At 48.5% G+C, this 13,474-nt stretch overlaps 6 protein-coding genes across 6 annotated transcripts; 4 read left to right on the top strand and 2 right to left on the bottom strand.

The window, feature by feature from the left end:
* Positions 1-904: 904 nt before the first annotated feature.
* Positions 905-3,069, bottom strand: CTRU02_206759 (primary-amine oxidase; the record flags this gene model as incomplete). Its single annotated transcript, XM_036732413.1, has 2 exons — positions 905-2,886; positions 2,967-3,069. 2 exons carry the CDS (start codon positions 3,067-3,069, stop codon positions 905-907), a joined length of 2,085 nt encoding a protein of 694 aa, XP_036575889.1.
* Positions 3,070-3,767: 698 nt separating this feature from the next.
* Positions 3,768-5,369, top strand: CTRU02_206758 (uncharacterized protein; the record flags this gene model as incomplete). Its single annotated transcript, XM_036732412.1, has 1 exon — positions 3,768-5,369. The coding sequence occupies one exon, from the start codon at positions 3,768-3,770 to the stop codon at positions 5,367-5,369; it is 1,602 nt and encodes a 533-aa protein (XP_036575888.1).
* A 1,538-nt stretch (positions 5,370-6,907) lies between these two features.
* CTRU02_206757 (AMP-binding enzyme) lies at positions 6,908-8,791 on the top strand (the record flags this gene model as incomplete). Its single annotated transcript, XM_036732411.2, has 4 exons — positions 6,908-7,183; positions 7,246-7,620; positions 7,679-8,437; positions 8,489-8,791. 4 exons carry the CDS (start codon positions 6,908-6,910, stop codon positions 8,789-8,791), a joined length of 1,713 nt encoding a protein of 570 aa, XP_036575887.2.
* Positions 8,792-9,134: 343 nt separating this feature from the next.
* CTRU02_206756 (uncharacterized protein) lies at positions 9,135-10,482 on the top strand (the record flags this gene model as incomplete). Its single annotated transcript, XM_070204767.1, has 6 exons — positions 9,135-9,173; positions 9,232-9,301; positions 9,371-9,441; positions 9,498-9,563; positions 9,621-10,149; positions 10,220-10,482. The coding sequence occupies 6 exons, from the start codon at positions 9,135-9,137 to the stop codon at positions 10,480-10,482; spliced, it is 1,038 nt and encodes a 345-aa protein (XP_070061871.1).
* A 146-nt stretch (positions 10,483-10,628) lies between these two features.
* Positions 10,629-11,535, bottom strand: CTRU02_206755 (2-(S)-hydroxypropyl-CoM dehydrogenase; the record flags this gene model as incomplete). The annotated part of the gene is made up of 2 exons (XM_036732410.1): positions 10,629-10,862; positions 10,918-11,535. 2 exons carry the CDS (start codon positions 11,533-11,535, stop codon positions 10,629-10,631), a joined length of 852 nt encoding a protein of 283 aa, XP_036575886.1.
* A 674-nt stretch (positions 11,536-12,209) lies between these two features.
* On the top strand, positions 12,210-13,320 carry CTRU02_206754 (alpha beta hydrolase fold-3 domain containing protein; the record flags this gene model as incomplete). The annotated part of the gene is made up of 2 exons (XM_036732409.1): positions 12,210-13,099; positions 13,155-13,320. 2 exons carry the CDS (start codon positions 12,210-12,212, stop codon positions 13,318-13,320), a joined length of 1,056 nt encoding a protein of 351 aa, XP_036575885.1.
* Positions 13,321-13,474: the final 154 nt, after the last annotated feature.

The following is a 13,474-nucleotide window of genomic DNA, read 5'->3' as shown; positions in this document are numbered from 1 at the left end:
GCACGATGATGTTCACTCGGTGATAAAATTGATTGACCTGTAGTTGAGTGGCCGGATCCCTGCTACCGCCCCGCCACTCATTATCGTTCTTCTCCGTTAGTCCCCAATAATGCGGCACCAATTAGGTAAAGCCCAAATGCGCCCAAAGTACCTCCAAGCAGGCCATAACCCACAGAGATACTTCTGATGGCCTGAGGTGCTGTTCGGGGATTCAGGGACCTGGCTGGGATGACAGCAGACGTGGGGGGTTCTCAATGGTCTGTTTTGTTTGGATGGCGCGTTGGGCGCAAACACGTTGCACCGGCGGCAAAATAAACACTCACACACACACACCTGCTACTAGTAGTGTAGTGTATAAACGATAAAAGAAGCTGGGCATGTGACTGGCCGTGAGGGGGAGGGGGAAAAGAGAGGGTGTTCGTGCCATGTATCGGGAGGGGGGAGATTGGCTGCCTTGAAGCTATATGCATGCATGCACTGTCGGTCAGGCACCGTTGGAGGGAGATTTTTGCTCTTCCGGACTCCCGGGGAGACTCACCGACTCCGAGTTAAACAGAGTGAGAAAGAATGCATTGTTGTCCTCTCCTTGAGTGGGTGTCGATGAATTGCCAACACATCGCTTCGGACAGCCGTCAATTAGAACCGCCACCATTTGCTGTCCCAATTGAGATAAGACATCTGGACCTTCATCACCGTCCGGTGGCCATCATCGTTGGGTCTGACTCCTGGCCAATTAAATGGGGTCCAAAACAAAAAAGACGAGATTGGAATATTCTTTTGCCATTTGCCACAGAAATTGCTTGCTCGTGTCTACGGGAGTTCTTCGTCTTACGGATACCTCCATCGTCATTGACCCTCCTTATTATCCACACCGACGTCTACTGCCACCCCGCCCGCCCTCCTTTTACAATCTCGCGCAGGCATGTTTTCCCTCGGTCGGACAGAATGCGTCCTTGGATGTCCTGTCAATGCAGACCGAGGACGGTGGGACCCAGAGACCGGGGTTCTTCTGGAAAAAGTTTGATGCGCGCAGCATCACGCTTACTGGCTCCGCTGGCATAATCGGGAAGTCCTCCGTCCGTGGGAAATGAGTAAGGCCGAATTGAATGTAGCACACGATATCGGTGTTCTCAATGGACTCGTTGCGCGCGACCCAGTCAACAATGGTCTGGTTCCCTGGATGATTCTCTTCTCCCGTCGATTGACAAACGTAGTCTCCCGCAGGGAAGAGCTCATGATCCTTGTACGGCACCACCCAGAGGCTCTTGCGCGCAAACGCAGCTCGTTTGTAGACCATACTGCCGGGTTTGGCGAGAAGCGGCGGGCAGTTGGGATTGATGATTTTGTAGCCAACTGGTTTCTTGGCTGAGGCATTGATGCTGCTTGGGTTTATAATGTCCCACGCGCGGCTTGTCTCGTGGCAATAGACAGCTGCTCCTTCTTGAGACGTCCGCAAAGGTGTCTTCTTGCAGTAGAACCCATTGCCGTATGGATTCTCGGGCGATCCAACTGGTTCTTCAGACGGCAATGCGTCGCTTTGCAAAACGGAATTGTTGGGTCCGTCAATCTCGGGGTCGACTCTCAACGAGAAGATGTGTTGATGGTTATGAGCGTTTAGCCGTGGGGCAACCTCAGTTCCATACGGCGCTGCCGATTCGGTCGGGTGCATGCAGTAGGTGTTGAGCATGCCGGTCAGCTTGATCTCAAGCTTGTAGGTGCCATCTAATGTGAAAGTGTGGTAAAAAGCGTATTCGTAGTTGGCAGCCGTGATGATTTGAGAGATGATGAGTTTTCGGTCCCGGGCAGAGATCACACTGTTATCGCGGAAGTCCGTGTGCTTGTACAAAAGACCATTGTCCTCCTCGTGAATGCAAATTGCGTTCTTGATCACTGCCGGGTGGCCCTTGGCGGTTGTCATGACGGCATCCAGGTAGTGAATAGCGCCCTTGCAATCACAGCCGAGCTTGAGAGAATTCGTCATTAAGCCGCTGCCGTACTCACCCACATCAAAAGCGTGCTTTCTCTGGTGAGGAGGATCGGGGTTGCCGTAAGGGACAACCATCTCAACAACGCTGATGCGGTTAAACAAGGTGCGCTCTCTCTGTTGTTCTTGGTCATGCACACGCACGTCAGATAGAACAATACCCTCGCGATAATTGAAGCCAATATGCATCTTAAAGCCAGCCCAAGAAATCTCGTTTCCATTCATACGAAATGAGACACCCTGAGGTTGGGCAATGTCGATTGGCTTCAGTCTCGTGCTGTCATATGACTTTTGGATGAACTCGGGGAGGTAGTTGTGCTCTTCAAGAGGGACTTTGGTGCGCTCTCCATTGACTCGTCGGATGTCGATTGCGAGGATTTCCTCCGTCTCAGTGTCAACAACTACTGAGAAGTCTAGTGGATGCGCATACTGGTTGTCCATCTTTGAATTGCGGTAGTACGGCAAGCCTTGCTGGAGGCGGCGTTCGAATCCCCACCGACTGTCAAAGCCGATAGCCCAGGCATCAAAGTAAACCTTGGACATGTCGGTGATACCAATCTCTCGGCACACCTCAATGATTCTAGGGTCTTCTCGTGCGATTCGCTCTGTAACATCGAGGTCCTCCAGTGTCAGAGTTGGAGCCACCTCAGCAACATGTTTCCAAGATTCGACTTCCAACGTTGTCAAGTTGGCAATTACTTCGGCAACTTGGCTAGTCCCCTTCTCCAAAACGATGGCAAATGCTCGGCGATGAGGCCGCTGACCCTTGCCGGCACGGAAAGCCGCATATTCACTCTTCTTCGGTTCCCGCAGAGTGAGACAGTTAAACTTTAGATTGCTGAATTTGGCATTCTTGCGTATAAGCTTGCCAGCGATTCGAATCTCGTCAATTGATAGTGGATCTACCCAACGATTGTTAGTGAATTTCCGCAGCCCAAGTTGATCAGGATCGACAGAAGGCTCGTGATGAGCATTGGCTTACCAAGAGGATGTCTAGCAGGTTGCTTCGCCAAATCCGGAATCGGGTCAGTAGCCTCCTCTTGGAAGATGGTATAGCCAGGAAGCGTTGAACTATCCTGAATCATGTTGCACTACTAGCGGAAGAGATTCCGGAAGACAAGGTAGTTTTTGATAGTGTACCGCAAGACTTTTTAGTGAACAACAAGAGATGAACACTCTTGATCAACGTAGTTAATCATTCGCTCTGAAGTCAGTGCCAACCTTCATATCCCCTGATATACACATGAGATTTGAACCATTCCATCCTATTTACGTAAAAGATCGTACCATCGAGAGTCTGCTTCGGAGCCCCTCGGCCAGCGAGATCAAATGCTTGGCTAAATCGGCCCAAGATCTCTAACGCGGGGGAGACTAGGGAAGCATGGATGTTCCACCTTGGTGATAAGCCGGTGGACCGGGACCGGCTTGTGGGGACGTGGACTCCGGTCTCCAACTACGATAACGGGTCGTGCACCCATCTACTGCGTATATGAATCTACCCGAGTATTGCGTATCTCTGTCCACGCACTTTCCGCCTATTAGATACCATGACTGGTCACATTTCCTGTGTCACATAGATCCAAGACGGATAAGATCTGAGATTGGGGATTTGGGGTAAGGAAACGATTATAAGAACGGTGTTGCCGTGGCTTGGAGTAACAGTAAACTATACACCGGCAAACCCTCAACTGAGAATGCCCCAACATCAATCTAGCGACCAAATATTCCATTTACATCTCCCACCACCTCCGGCCCAATAATATCGTGCTTCAGACACTTCGCAATGGATCCAGAAATTGGCTCTACCCTCAAACACTCAAACACCAATGACCAAGATGCTCGCGACCTGGCAGAGCTGGGCCATTCGCAAGCCCTCAGCCGTAAATTCGATACCTGGAGCATGCTTTCTCTCGCCTTTGTGGTTCTAGGGACTTGGTCCGTTTTCGCGCAGAGTCTCGCCAGCGGGCTCATTAGTGGCGGCCCCATTGCCATTCTGTGGGGTTTGTGCCTGGTTACCTTCTGCAACATATGTATTGGTGTGTCGCTTGGAGAACTCTGCAGCAGCATGCCTACGGCTTTAGGCCAGGCTTACTGGGTGTCGCGTCTCTGGCCAACCCCCACCGGACGGTTCGTCTCTTATATGTGCGCTTGGATCAACACCTTTGGCTGGTGGACCTTGTCTGCGTCAACACTGGCTTTCATGACCGAATTCATACTAGGCATGAATTTGTTGTTCGACGAGACTTGGTCGGCGGCTACGACGGGCTGGGTGCAATTTCTGGTCTACTTGGGCGTGACCTTTGTCCTGACGGTATTGAACGTCATCGCTTGCCGTAGGGACCAAATTCTTCCCATGTTCAACAACTTTGTGGGGGTTACGTTTGTCGGCCTGTTCTTTGTCATCGGATTGGCTTTACTCCTATCTGTTGGTACCAAAGGCAATCTTCACTTCCAGCCTGGCTCGTTCGTTTTCGGCGCCTGGATCAACCAAACAGGATGGAACGATGGCGTCGCCTGGTTCATGGGTCTGGTCCAGGCGGCGTACGGGTTAACTGCATTCGACGCGGCAATTCATCTCGTCGAAGAGATTCCGTCCCCGAGAAAAAACATCCCAAGAGTCATTTGGCTCTCCATCCTTTGCGGCGCGGCCACTGGCTTCATTTTTATGGTTATTTGCCTCTTCTCCATCCAAGACCTCGAACAAGTGCTCAACCCTTCCACTGGTCTCCCTTTCATGGACCTCGTCAAAGGCACTGTTGGACTTGAAGGGTCGGCAGTTCTTCTGGCGCTTTTTATATTCAACGGCCTTGGGCAGGGAGTGACTGTAGTTACGACAGCATCCCGTTTGACCTGGGGATTTGCTCGTGACGGCGGCCTTCCTTGGAGTATTTACTTTTCTCACATTGATGAGACATGGAAGGCACCAGTAAGAGCATTGTGGCTGCAAGGAGCCATTATTGGACTGGTTGGCGTCTTATACACGTTCTCCAACACTGTCCTCGAAGCTATTGTCGGCGTCAGCACAATTGCTCTCACAGTCTCCTATGCGATGCCGATCTTGACCCTTCTGGTTGTGGGAAGAGATAAACTGCCACCCGGGGAGTTCCATCTTGGCCGCTTCGGGCCCGTCGTCAATTGGATTTCTCTTGTTTACTGCGCAATTACTACCGTTTTCTTCTTCTTCCCGTCAACACCCACCCCAGCAGTTGCGGATATGAACTATGCTATAGTTGTGTTTGGAATAATTCTTCTCTTTAGTCTGAGCTTTTGGTTTATCAGAGGACGTCAGACATACTTGCAGGTGGAGGAAATCGCTGAGCGAGTTCTTTATGGGGCAGCTACGGAGCAGACGGCGAATGTGAACAATGTGCCTTTAAAGAAGTAGACTACACAAGCCGACCGAAATTCCTCAGTTTTGAGGCTCCTTCATTATGATAGCACTTATCAAACAACGTAGTTATTTTGTCCTCATTGACAAACTCTGGCCTCTCCGACTTGCTCCGTAGCAAATACGCAGTCTCCAATCTATCATACACATGTTCCTCATCATGAAGATAAGCAGCAAGTTGTTTCAACTTTTGACACTGACTCCTTGCATATATCGGGGTGATAAGAGTTGAGAATAATGGGTCTTAAACTTTGCCTCCTCATAAATATTCCTGATAGTATCCAGAAACTTGAAGCATTGCTTGCGGTTCCCCGGATGCCAAGGCCATGTCACACTCGCTAAATGTCTTGGCCAAATATCTAGCCATATTGGGACTAGCTTAGCTTGAAGCAGTTCAAAAGCTTGGCCCCAAAGCTAACCATTTTTGGAGTAGATCATGTTGCCTCCACGGCCCATGTGCTTTACGACTGGGCTTCTCTGACTCTGGAATGGTCCGTCGTCACGAAAGGTCACTGCCCCTGTAAATGCAGGTTAGATTGCAGGCCAGTGATCGAGGAGACAACGATTACTCAGGCGCTTGAGTCAGAACCCTTGACACGTCCATATCTTTCCGCCATCTCTGGTAGATGGAGCCTGATCCGAGTGTAATCTATCTCACTCTAAGTAAGTCCTCAAGATGGGTATTGGTTAGTGATGTTTTCATTCCTCGGGGTTAGCGGAATGTTAGATGGACAATTGAGTTTGGTCGGAACGTTAGAGAAACTTGGGACGCTGCATTGAGATAATCATTGATTCCTAGGCATCAGCTTTTTCACCAATATTCAGTCCCATGTCTAACAGTAATATCTCTCAAAATAGAGTGCGGCATCCATTTCCTATCTCTCCAGATTAAAGAAACCATGGGATGCAACTTTTCTGTACCAGATATAGCCCAATCAGGCAGTTCTCATGCACTGAAGTCGAAGCCTCCAAGACAGAATGAGGCAGAGCTCAAGAAAGATAAGATGCCTCAACTGGCCTGTCCCCGGTAAGATGATCGCCATAATCTGGGGTTATGATATCAGAAGCCTGGGGGTGTAATCCGAGCCGGGAGAGCTACCGGTTCTTTAATGTTGTAGACCTGCTTGGCCGACATAGGACCGGGAAGCAATATTATTGAAGAAGCCGGTAGGTGCGGTAGCCGAAGTCGGATTCCATCGCCATAGTTATATCTCCGATGCTGTGAGATTGATACTTGCATAAGGTAGCTAGATATTCATCCAAGACCAGACTCTGGTTATGGGGTACATCTCGGGCCGTGAGGGCTGACAGGTCAACTCTCAAAGATCCACTCTCCGCAGGCATTGGTTCTTATCGGTAATCCTAATTGGGAATAGTGCCGGTGGCTGGTACTTCGCGCAGGCTCTAGGTGAGGAATTTGCCGCACAAAGCTGGAGTATCACCTATCTTAGAATCAGTTATCCTCTTATATGTTGGTTTTGTGTTGTATCTTTGTCACGTCAGTAATACAGTGCATCCCAACCGTCCACGCCACCATGTCATTCCTACCTAACGCTTCGCTCCCTGAGCTACCCACCATCCCGGATACTGTACCGCTCTGTGAATTCATGTTTGATGAGCGTCATGGACGGTGCCCGTTTGCCGAATCACTAAACGCATACACTTGTGGCCTTAGCGGATTGAGCATATCAGCAGAACATCAGAAGACTCAAGTAGACTTTATCGCAAGGTCTCTTGCTCACGAGCTCGGATGGCATGTCAACCGGGGGAGTGAATTCGACAAGGTTGTCGGGATTTTCGCACTGAACACTGTGAGTTTTGCAAGCTGAGATTTGAGGCAGTTCATGTTTCATTCATTCTAATATTCGACTAGATAGACATAATGGGACTTTCCTGGGCCATTCACCGCGTCAATGGCATATCTTCCCCTGCAAATGCAATGTATAGTGTCGAAGAGTTGACCCATCAACTATTGACATCTCAATGCAAGGCTTTGTTTACTGTTCAACAGCTTCTCCCCACCGCACTAAAAGCTGCCGAGGCCGCCGGGATCCCCAAAGACCGGGTTTATCTCTGCGAAATGTCGTGGCAAACCAGTCGAGAGACTCAATCAAGTTTCAAAACACTAGCAGACCTTTGTGCCCAAGGTAAACTACTTCCGGAATTGGAGCCTATCAAATGGGAAAAAGGCCAAGGCCAAAGGCAAACTGCATTCTTGTGTTATTCCAGTGGCACATCTGGGCTTCCCGTAAGCAAATTCGCCTTGGGACTTATCCACATAACGGAGTATTGACTTGGCCATTTAGAAAGCTGTGATGATATCACATCAGAACGTAATTGCAAACATCATACAGCTTAGCCTATTTGATCAAAAAGATCGGGATAACATTGCTCATCGCCATCGAGATATTGGATTAGGGCTTCTGCCACAATCTCACATATACAGCCTAATCATTATATGTCATGCATCCACCTACCGAGGAGATTCAGTCATCGTTCTTCCAAAATTTGATCTTGAGACATATCTACAGACTATCGAACGGCACAAGATCAACACTCTATATCTTGTTCCGCCGATCATTATATCTATGATCAACAACCTGGAAATCATGAGCCGGTATGACCTGAGCTCAGTTAAGCGCGTTTGGGTCGGCGCAGCCCCTCTGGGACTTGAGGCTACCAATGCACTACTCTCAAGTTATCCGTCCTGGAAAGTCACTCTGGGATATGGAATGACTGAGACCTGTGTTGTGGTCACCTCTGGCACGCCAAGAGATATCGTTGTAGGCAGCTCCGGTTGGCTGCTACCAGGATTTGAGGTACAGCTTCTCGACACCGATGGCAATAAAATAACCGCCTACAACGAACCGGGAGAGGTCTGTGTGAAGTCACCGAGTGTGGTTATTGGATATCTCAATAACGAAGCTGCCAACCGGGAGACATTTGTCAATCTTCCTGAAGGACGTTTCATCAAGACAGGTGATATCGGTGAGATGAGAAAAGAACCTAGCGGATATGAGCACTTGTGGATTGTTGACCGTATCAAAGAGCTCATCAAAGTCAAGGTAGGTCACCCATGTTTCTACGTTGCTTAGTTGCTTACATTTATATGATAGGGTCACCAGGTTGCTCCAGCAGAGTTGGAAGCATGTCTTCTGGGACACCCAAGCGTGGCAGATTGCGCTGTGATCCCCATACCTGATGAGCGTTCCGGAGAAATTCCTAAAGCATATGTGGTGAAGAGTGGAGAGTGCACAGCAAATGATATTCAAGAATACGTCAAAACACAGAAGGCGCCACATAAATGGATTAAAGGGGGCGTAGAATTTGTGGACGTCATTCCTAAGTCGCCGTCAGGGAAAATACTGCGAAGGCTCCTGCGCGACCGCGAAAAGCAGCGTCGTGCATCTAAACTGTAGTTAGGAGAATACATACCACTATTGGTCATAAAGTTACCCAAATTTCTCAAAAACACTGGTTTGAAATATGGACTATGTATACTTTGTCCAAGAATTGGAGTCAAACGGTAAATTCCGAGACCAGCATGCCCCGAAATTGATTTTATACACTACTGGCGGCTGTGACATGATTCGGCAAACCTCGGCTGTACTTGGATTAGTATGCCGGTCTGTGTTTGAAGCACAATACCTTATAACCAACCTAGTGCTCACCTTAACCATAACATGATTTTGGCAGAGCATTGGAGCTAATCTCTGCATACAATCACACCCAGCCAATATGGCGTTATCAATCCCTAGGACAATGTATGCTTGGAGGAAGCATAGAGGAAATCCTTTTCCAGTACGTGCCTTCTTTCTATTTATTGAAGCTTATATTGAGCGAGCTAAAAGGTTGATAGGTCTGGGAGGAGGTTCCGGTCCCGGAAGCCCCTGAATCTGGGGTGCTTTGCAAAATGTTAGCTTCTGGTGGTAAGACCTCTCCTCTGTTCGCACCCTGAATTTTCCTGCTGATGCAGGCGTATTTCACCTTTGTTGCAGTTTGTAGGAGTGACCATTCTTTATTGACAAATGAAACACAACCACATTGGTTCCAAGAGAAATTCGTTCTGGTGCGCAATCAAAGAGGTTCCAAATCATTGATGCTTCTAATACCTGAAATGAATAGGGCCACGAAGGTTGTGGACAAATTGTGAAGATTGGCGATCGCGTAACAAACTCAAAGTTCAAAGTCGTAAGTTTTGATGTCCATGGTGAGTAACCTTGTAGTTGCTAACATGTTACGCTCGAGGGGGACATTGTTGCGTTAAATGCTGTCCCTGGATGTGGCTCTGCAGATTGCGCGGAATGCTCTAGAGACTTGGCTCAACTTTGTGAAATAGGCCATCATTCCGGCATTGGACAAGACGGCTTCTATGCACCTTACGCAGCCATTAATATTCGCGGCCTGGTTCATGTGCCGAAAGGAGTAACTCCAGCAGAAGCTGCAGTTGCGACTGACGCCGTGACAACAGCCTATCATGCAGTTCATAGGAGGGGAGAGGTGAAGCAAACGGAAACAGTCTTTCTTTTTGGACTCGGAGGCCTGGGTTTCAATGCCCTACAAATCGTGTTGAACATTGGGGCACGAGTCATTGTTTCTGATATCAGAGTGCAACTTCTCGAGGAGGCCGCCGCACTTGGAGTTCCGAAACACGACTTGGTTCCCGTTGGGAAGCCTGTCCAAGAATTTGTGGTTGAGAACGGGCTGACAGGCAAGATCGATACAGTTTTGGACTTTGTCGGAACTCACCAAACATTCGAGGATGCACAGCATATTGGTAAGCTCAGACATTCTTCTCTACTCGTAAATGGTTGTGTGTGAAGACGTGGTGCTCACGATTCAAACAGTTCGTCGGGGCGGCAAGCTACTATGCATCGGTAGTCTTGATACGGAAAACACCATTCACATGAAGATTGGTACCAGAAAGCGACTCAGTTTCATTTTCTCGTATGGAGGACAAGTTAGAGACTTGGAAGAAGTATTGCAACTCATTGCTGATGACAAGATCAGACCTCGCGTTGAGTCTGCAACTTTGAAAGACTTTCCAGACGTGTTGAACCGCTTAGAGAAGGGGGACATCAAGTCACGCATTGCGTTGATTCATGACTAAATAGAAACCGTATATGTTTGTTCTTTAATCGATTCGGACCGTTATGTTGAAGACTACAACTACCTTGTGCTGCTGGGCTGAGAGTTGATGTACTGGGCCTTTGGTGTTACTTATAAATTCCATTACCTTAGACTACAAGCTATTGATCAGCCATTAACGCTTGCGCTCTTGGTCATCCCTATTCCAACAGCAGCTGTAGTTCCAGCATCAACCGGCAGAATAACACCAGTCATCCACCGTGCGTGATTGCTGGCGAGGAAAACGACCGCACAAGCTGCATCCCAACCATTCCCTTCTGTGCCCAGCAGGCTTCTCGCTTTTCTAGCTTCCCTTGCTTCTTCCGTCATTCCGCCAGCATACATCATTGGCGTATAAAGCATCTAAAGAAAATTAGCAAAGTGGTCTTACTTCATAAGTTTGATTTTCAAAACATACCCCAGGACAGACGCAGTTCACACGAATCCCGTCCTTTGCATGATGTGCAGCCATTGCTCGAGTCATGTTCACAATGGCTCCTTTGCTCGTTGGGTAAAGCAAATGCGGCGTGCCTCCTTTCAACCCGGCGACGCTGCCCATGTTGACAACCGATCCTTTGCTTTCTCCTTCGTTTTTTTGCATGGCGGGAATGGCGTACTTGGCCATCATGACCATGCTGGAGACGTTGACTTCGAGACTCTTTGCCCACTGATCCATGTCTACCTCAATGGCAGTTCCTGGGGCTCCAGCAACTCCGACATTGTTGACGAGAATGTCAAGTCTGCCAAACTTTGACAGTGCTAACTGAACGAATCTTTCGCAGTCTTCGGAGGAAGTCACATCCCCTTGAACAGGGATGGCGTTACCTCGACCAGCCTTAGACTTTACCATATCGCAGGTTTTAGTTGCCCAGGCGAGGTCTCGGTCGACGCACACTACATCGCATCCATCGTCGGCTAACAATATGGATATAGCACGACCATTACCAATACCATCGCCCGCACAACCTGCCCCTGTAATGATGGCAACCTTGCCTTTGAGAGAACGGGTAGGGGGGTCTGCGGAGATCTCCGACATGATGACTATTGAAATGTTGAGATGAGTAACTTGGTTGAAGCCCAAAACTCGTTGCCTGCTTACACTTTCTATTATACTACAGCAAATTGAACATACTTGATGTGCTTTATTCTAATGGTTCCATGCATACAGCAGCAGGCCGGTGTCGCTTCATTAGTCAAGGTACTCGGCATTGCGGGTAACCGTTTTGGGCAAGCCAGGAACCTGTGAAAGACCCCCGGCTCTGCACCAAGAGCCGAGGCTCACTGGGGATGAGCTAACGCATAATGAATGTGGGGGGCCGAATCGGAAGTCGTCCAGCAGCTGGTAGGCCTAAGACAGTCTCATGTTACCCCTCTTTTTAGTAATTGAATGGATGCCAAAGACAGCCATAGATTGATAGATAGTTCATCTAAATGTTATCGTTGGACATTTAGATGGAAATACAGTATTCCATCTAGGTACTTAGTGGTTTTTTCACGTGTTCACAGAAGGCCTTCATAAGCAATTAAGCCTAGCTAAGAGTCGGCATTCGTGTGATAAATCGCACTTGATCTACTACATACCTTTTTCCTGTCCACGCAGTTTGTCTTGCTTCAACTCCTTATACTCATCGAAATACGTTCTTTATCGCAATCTAAAGTCCATCCACTCAACGAATAGAATAACCATATTTTCGAGTTCGGTCTTTAAATATGTGCGACTTTTCTCAGTACGGCGGCCCCAGCGACGAGTGGCTTGCGGTGGAAGCCAACCTTCCCCCGGTGCCAACTGGCTTGGCGATGCTTGATCGCAAGAACATCATGAATAAGGGGCGCGAAGAAATGTCTGCAGAAGCAATGAAGTCTATGGAGAATCTAGTAACCATACGCGATTGGACAGTGCCAACGCGCGATGGCTCCATCATTGAAGCTCGAAGCTACCGACCCAAAGCCGTAGGCGATGGGGCACTGCCTCTATACTTGTATTTTCATGGTGGGGGGTTCCTTTTCGGCACCATCAACTCCGAGGATGCAGCATGCTCGCGTATTGCCATCAGTACCGGTGTCATTGTTGTGAACGTCAACTACAGGCACACTCCTGAATTCACCTACCCAACAGCTTGGAATGATGCTGAGGATGGTTTCCTATGGCTTCACTCAAACATTAACGAAATTGGCGGTGATCCTGAGAAAGTTGTTGTGGGTGGTATATCAGCTGGTGGACAGCTGACAGCTTCTCTAACGCTTGCCCAACACCTTGGGAAAATTGGCCAGGACTTGCCGCCGATTGCTGGCCAGGTTTTGATAATTCCTTGCCTGGCTCATGTGGACTGTTATGAGGGCCACTTAAAGAGGATGAGAGATCCTTCAATCTCGTCCTACAAAGAAAATGAGAATGCGCCGGTTCTCCCAAGAAGCATGATTGATATGTTCCTTGGATTGCTGAAGATTGAAAACCCGGATTATTATGATCTCAGACTGAACCCTGGAAACGCATCTTCAGACCAGGTCAGGGGTCTTCCTCCTACAACTTTCGGCATTGCCGGCTTGGATCCTCTAAGAGATGAAGGACTTCTTTATGCCAAGTTGCTTACTGAGGCTGGGTAAGTTGTGACATGCGAGTAATCGAAGTGCCAATGACTAATGAGCTCTTCTCAGGGTCCCGACCGACGTCCATATCTTCCAGGGCGTCCCTCACGGCTTCCGACGGTTTGGTGATAAGTTATCTGAGTCTAAGCACTGGGATGATGTGACAGACAGCGGAATCAAATGGGCGCTAACTAAGCCAGCATCAACTGGAGAGTTTGTGATTCGCAGATCTTGAGCATTGCGGATGACCCGTTTCATTTTAGAATACGCATATATCAAATTTGGCGATTCAAGGGTACTTAATAGATATTTCAAGCAATCTCTTTCACTTAGTGATAATTATGATGATGATGATGATGATGATGATGAGATAAACAATTAAGTAGAGA

This window comes from Colletotrichum truncatum (assembly GCF_014235925.2).
Source record: "Colletotrichum truncatum strain CMES1059 chromosome Unknown Contig_0003, whole genome shotgun sequence".
NCBI classification, from domain to species: Eukaryota; Fungi; Ascomycota; class Sordariomycetes; order Glomerellales; family Glomerellaceae; genus Colletotrichum; species Colletotrichum truncatum.
This window is presented reverse-complemented; position numbering and strand designations above follow the sequence as displayed.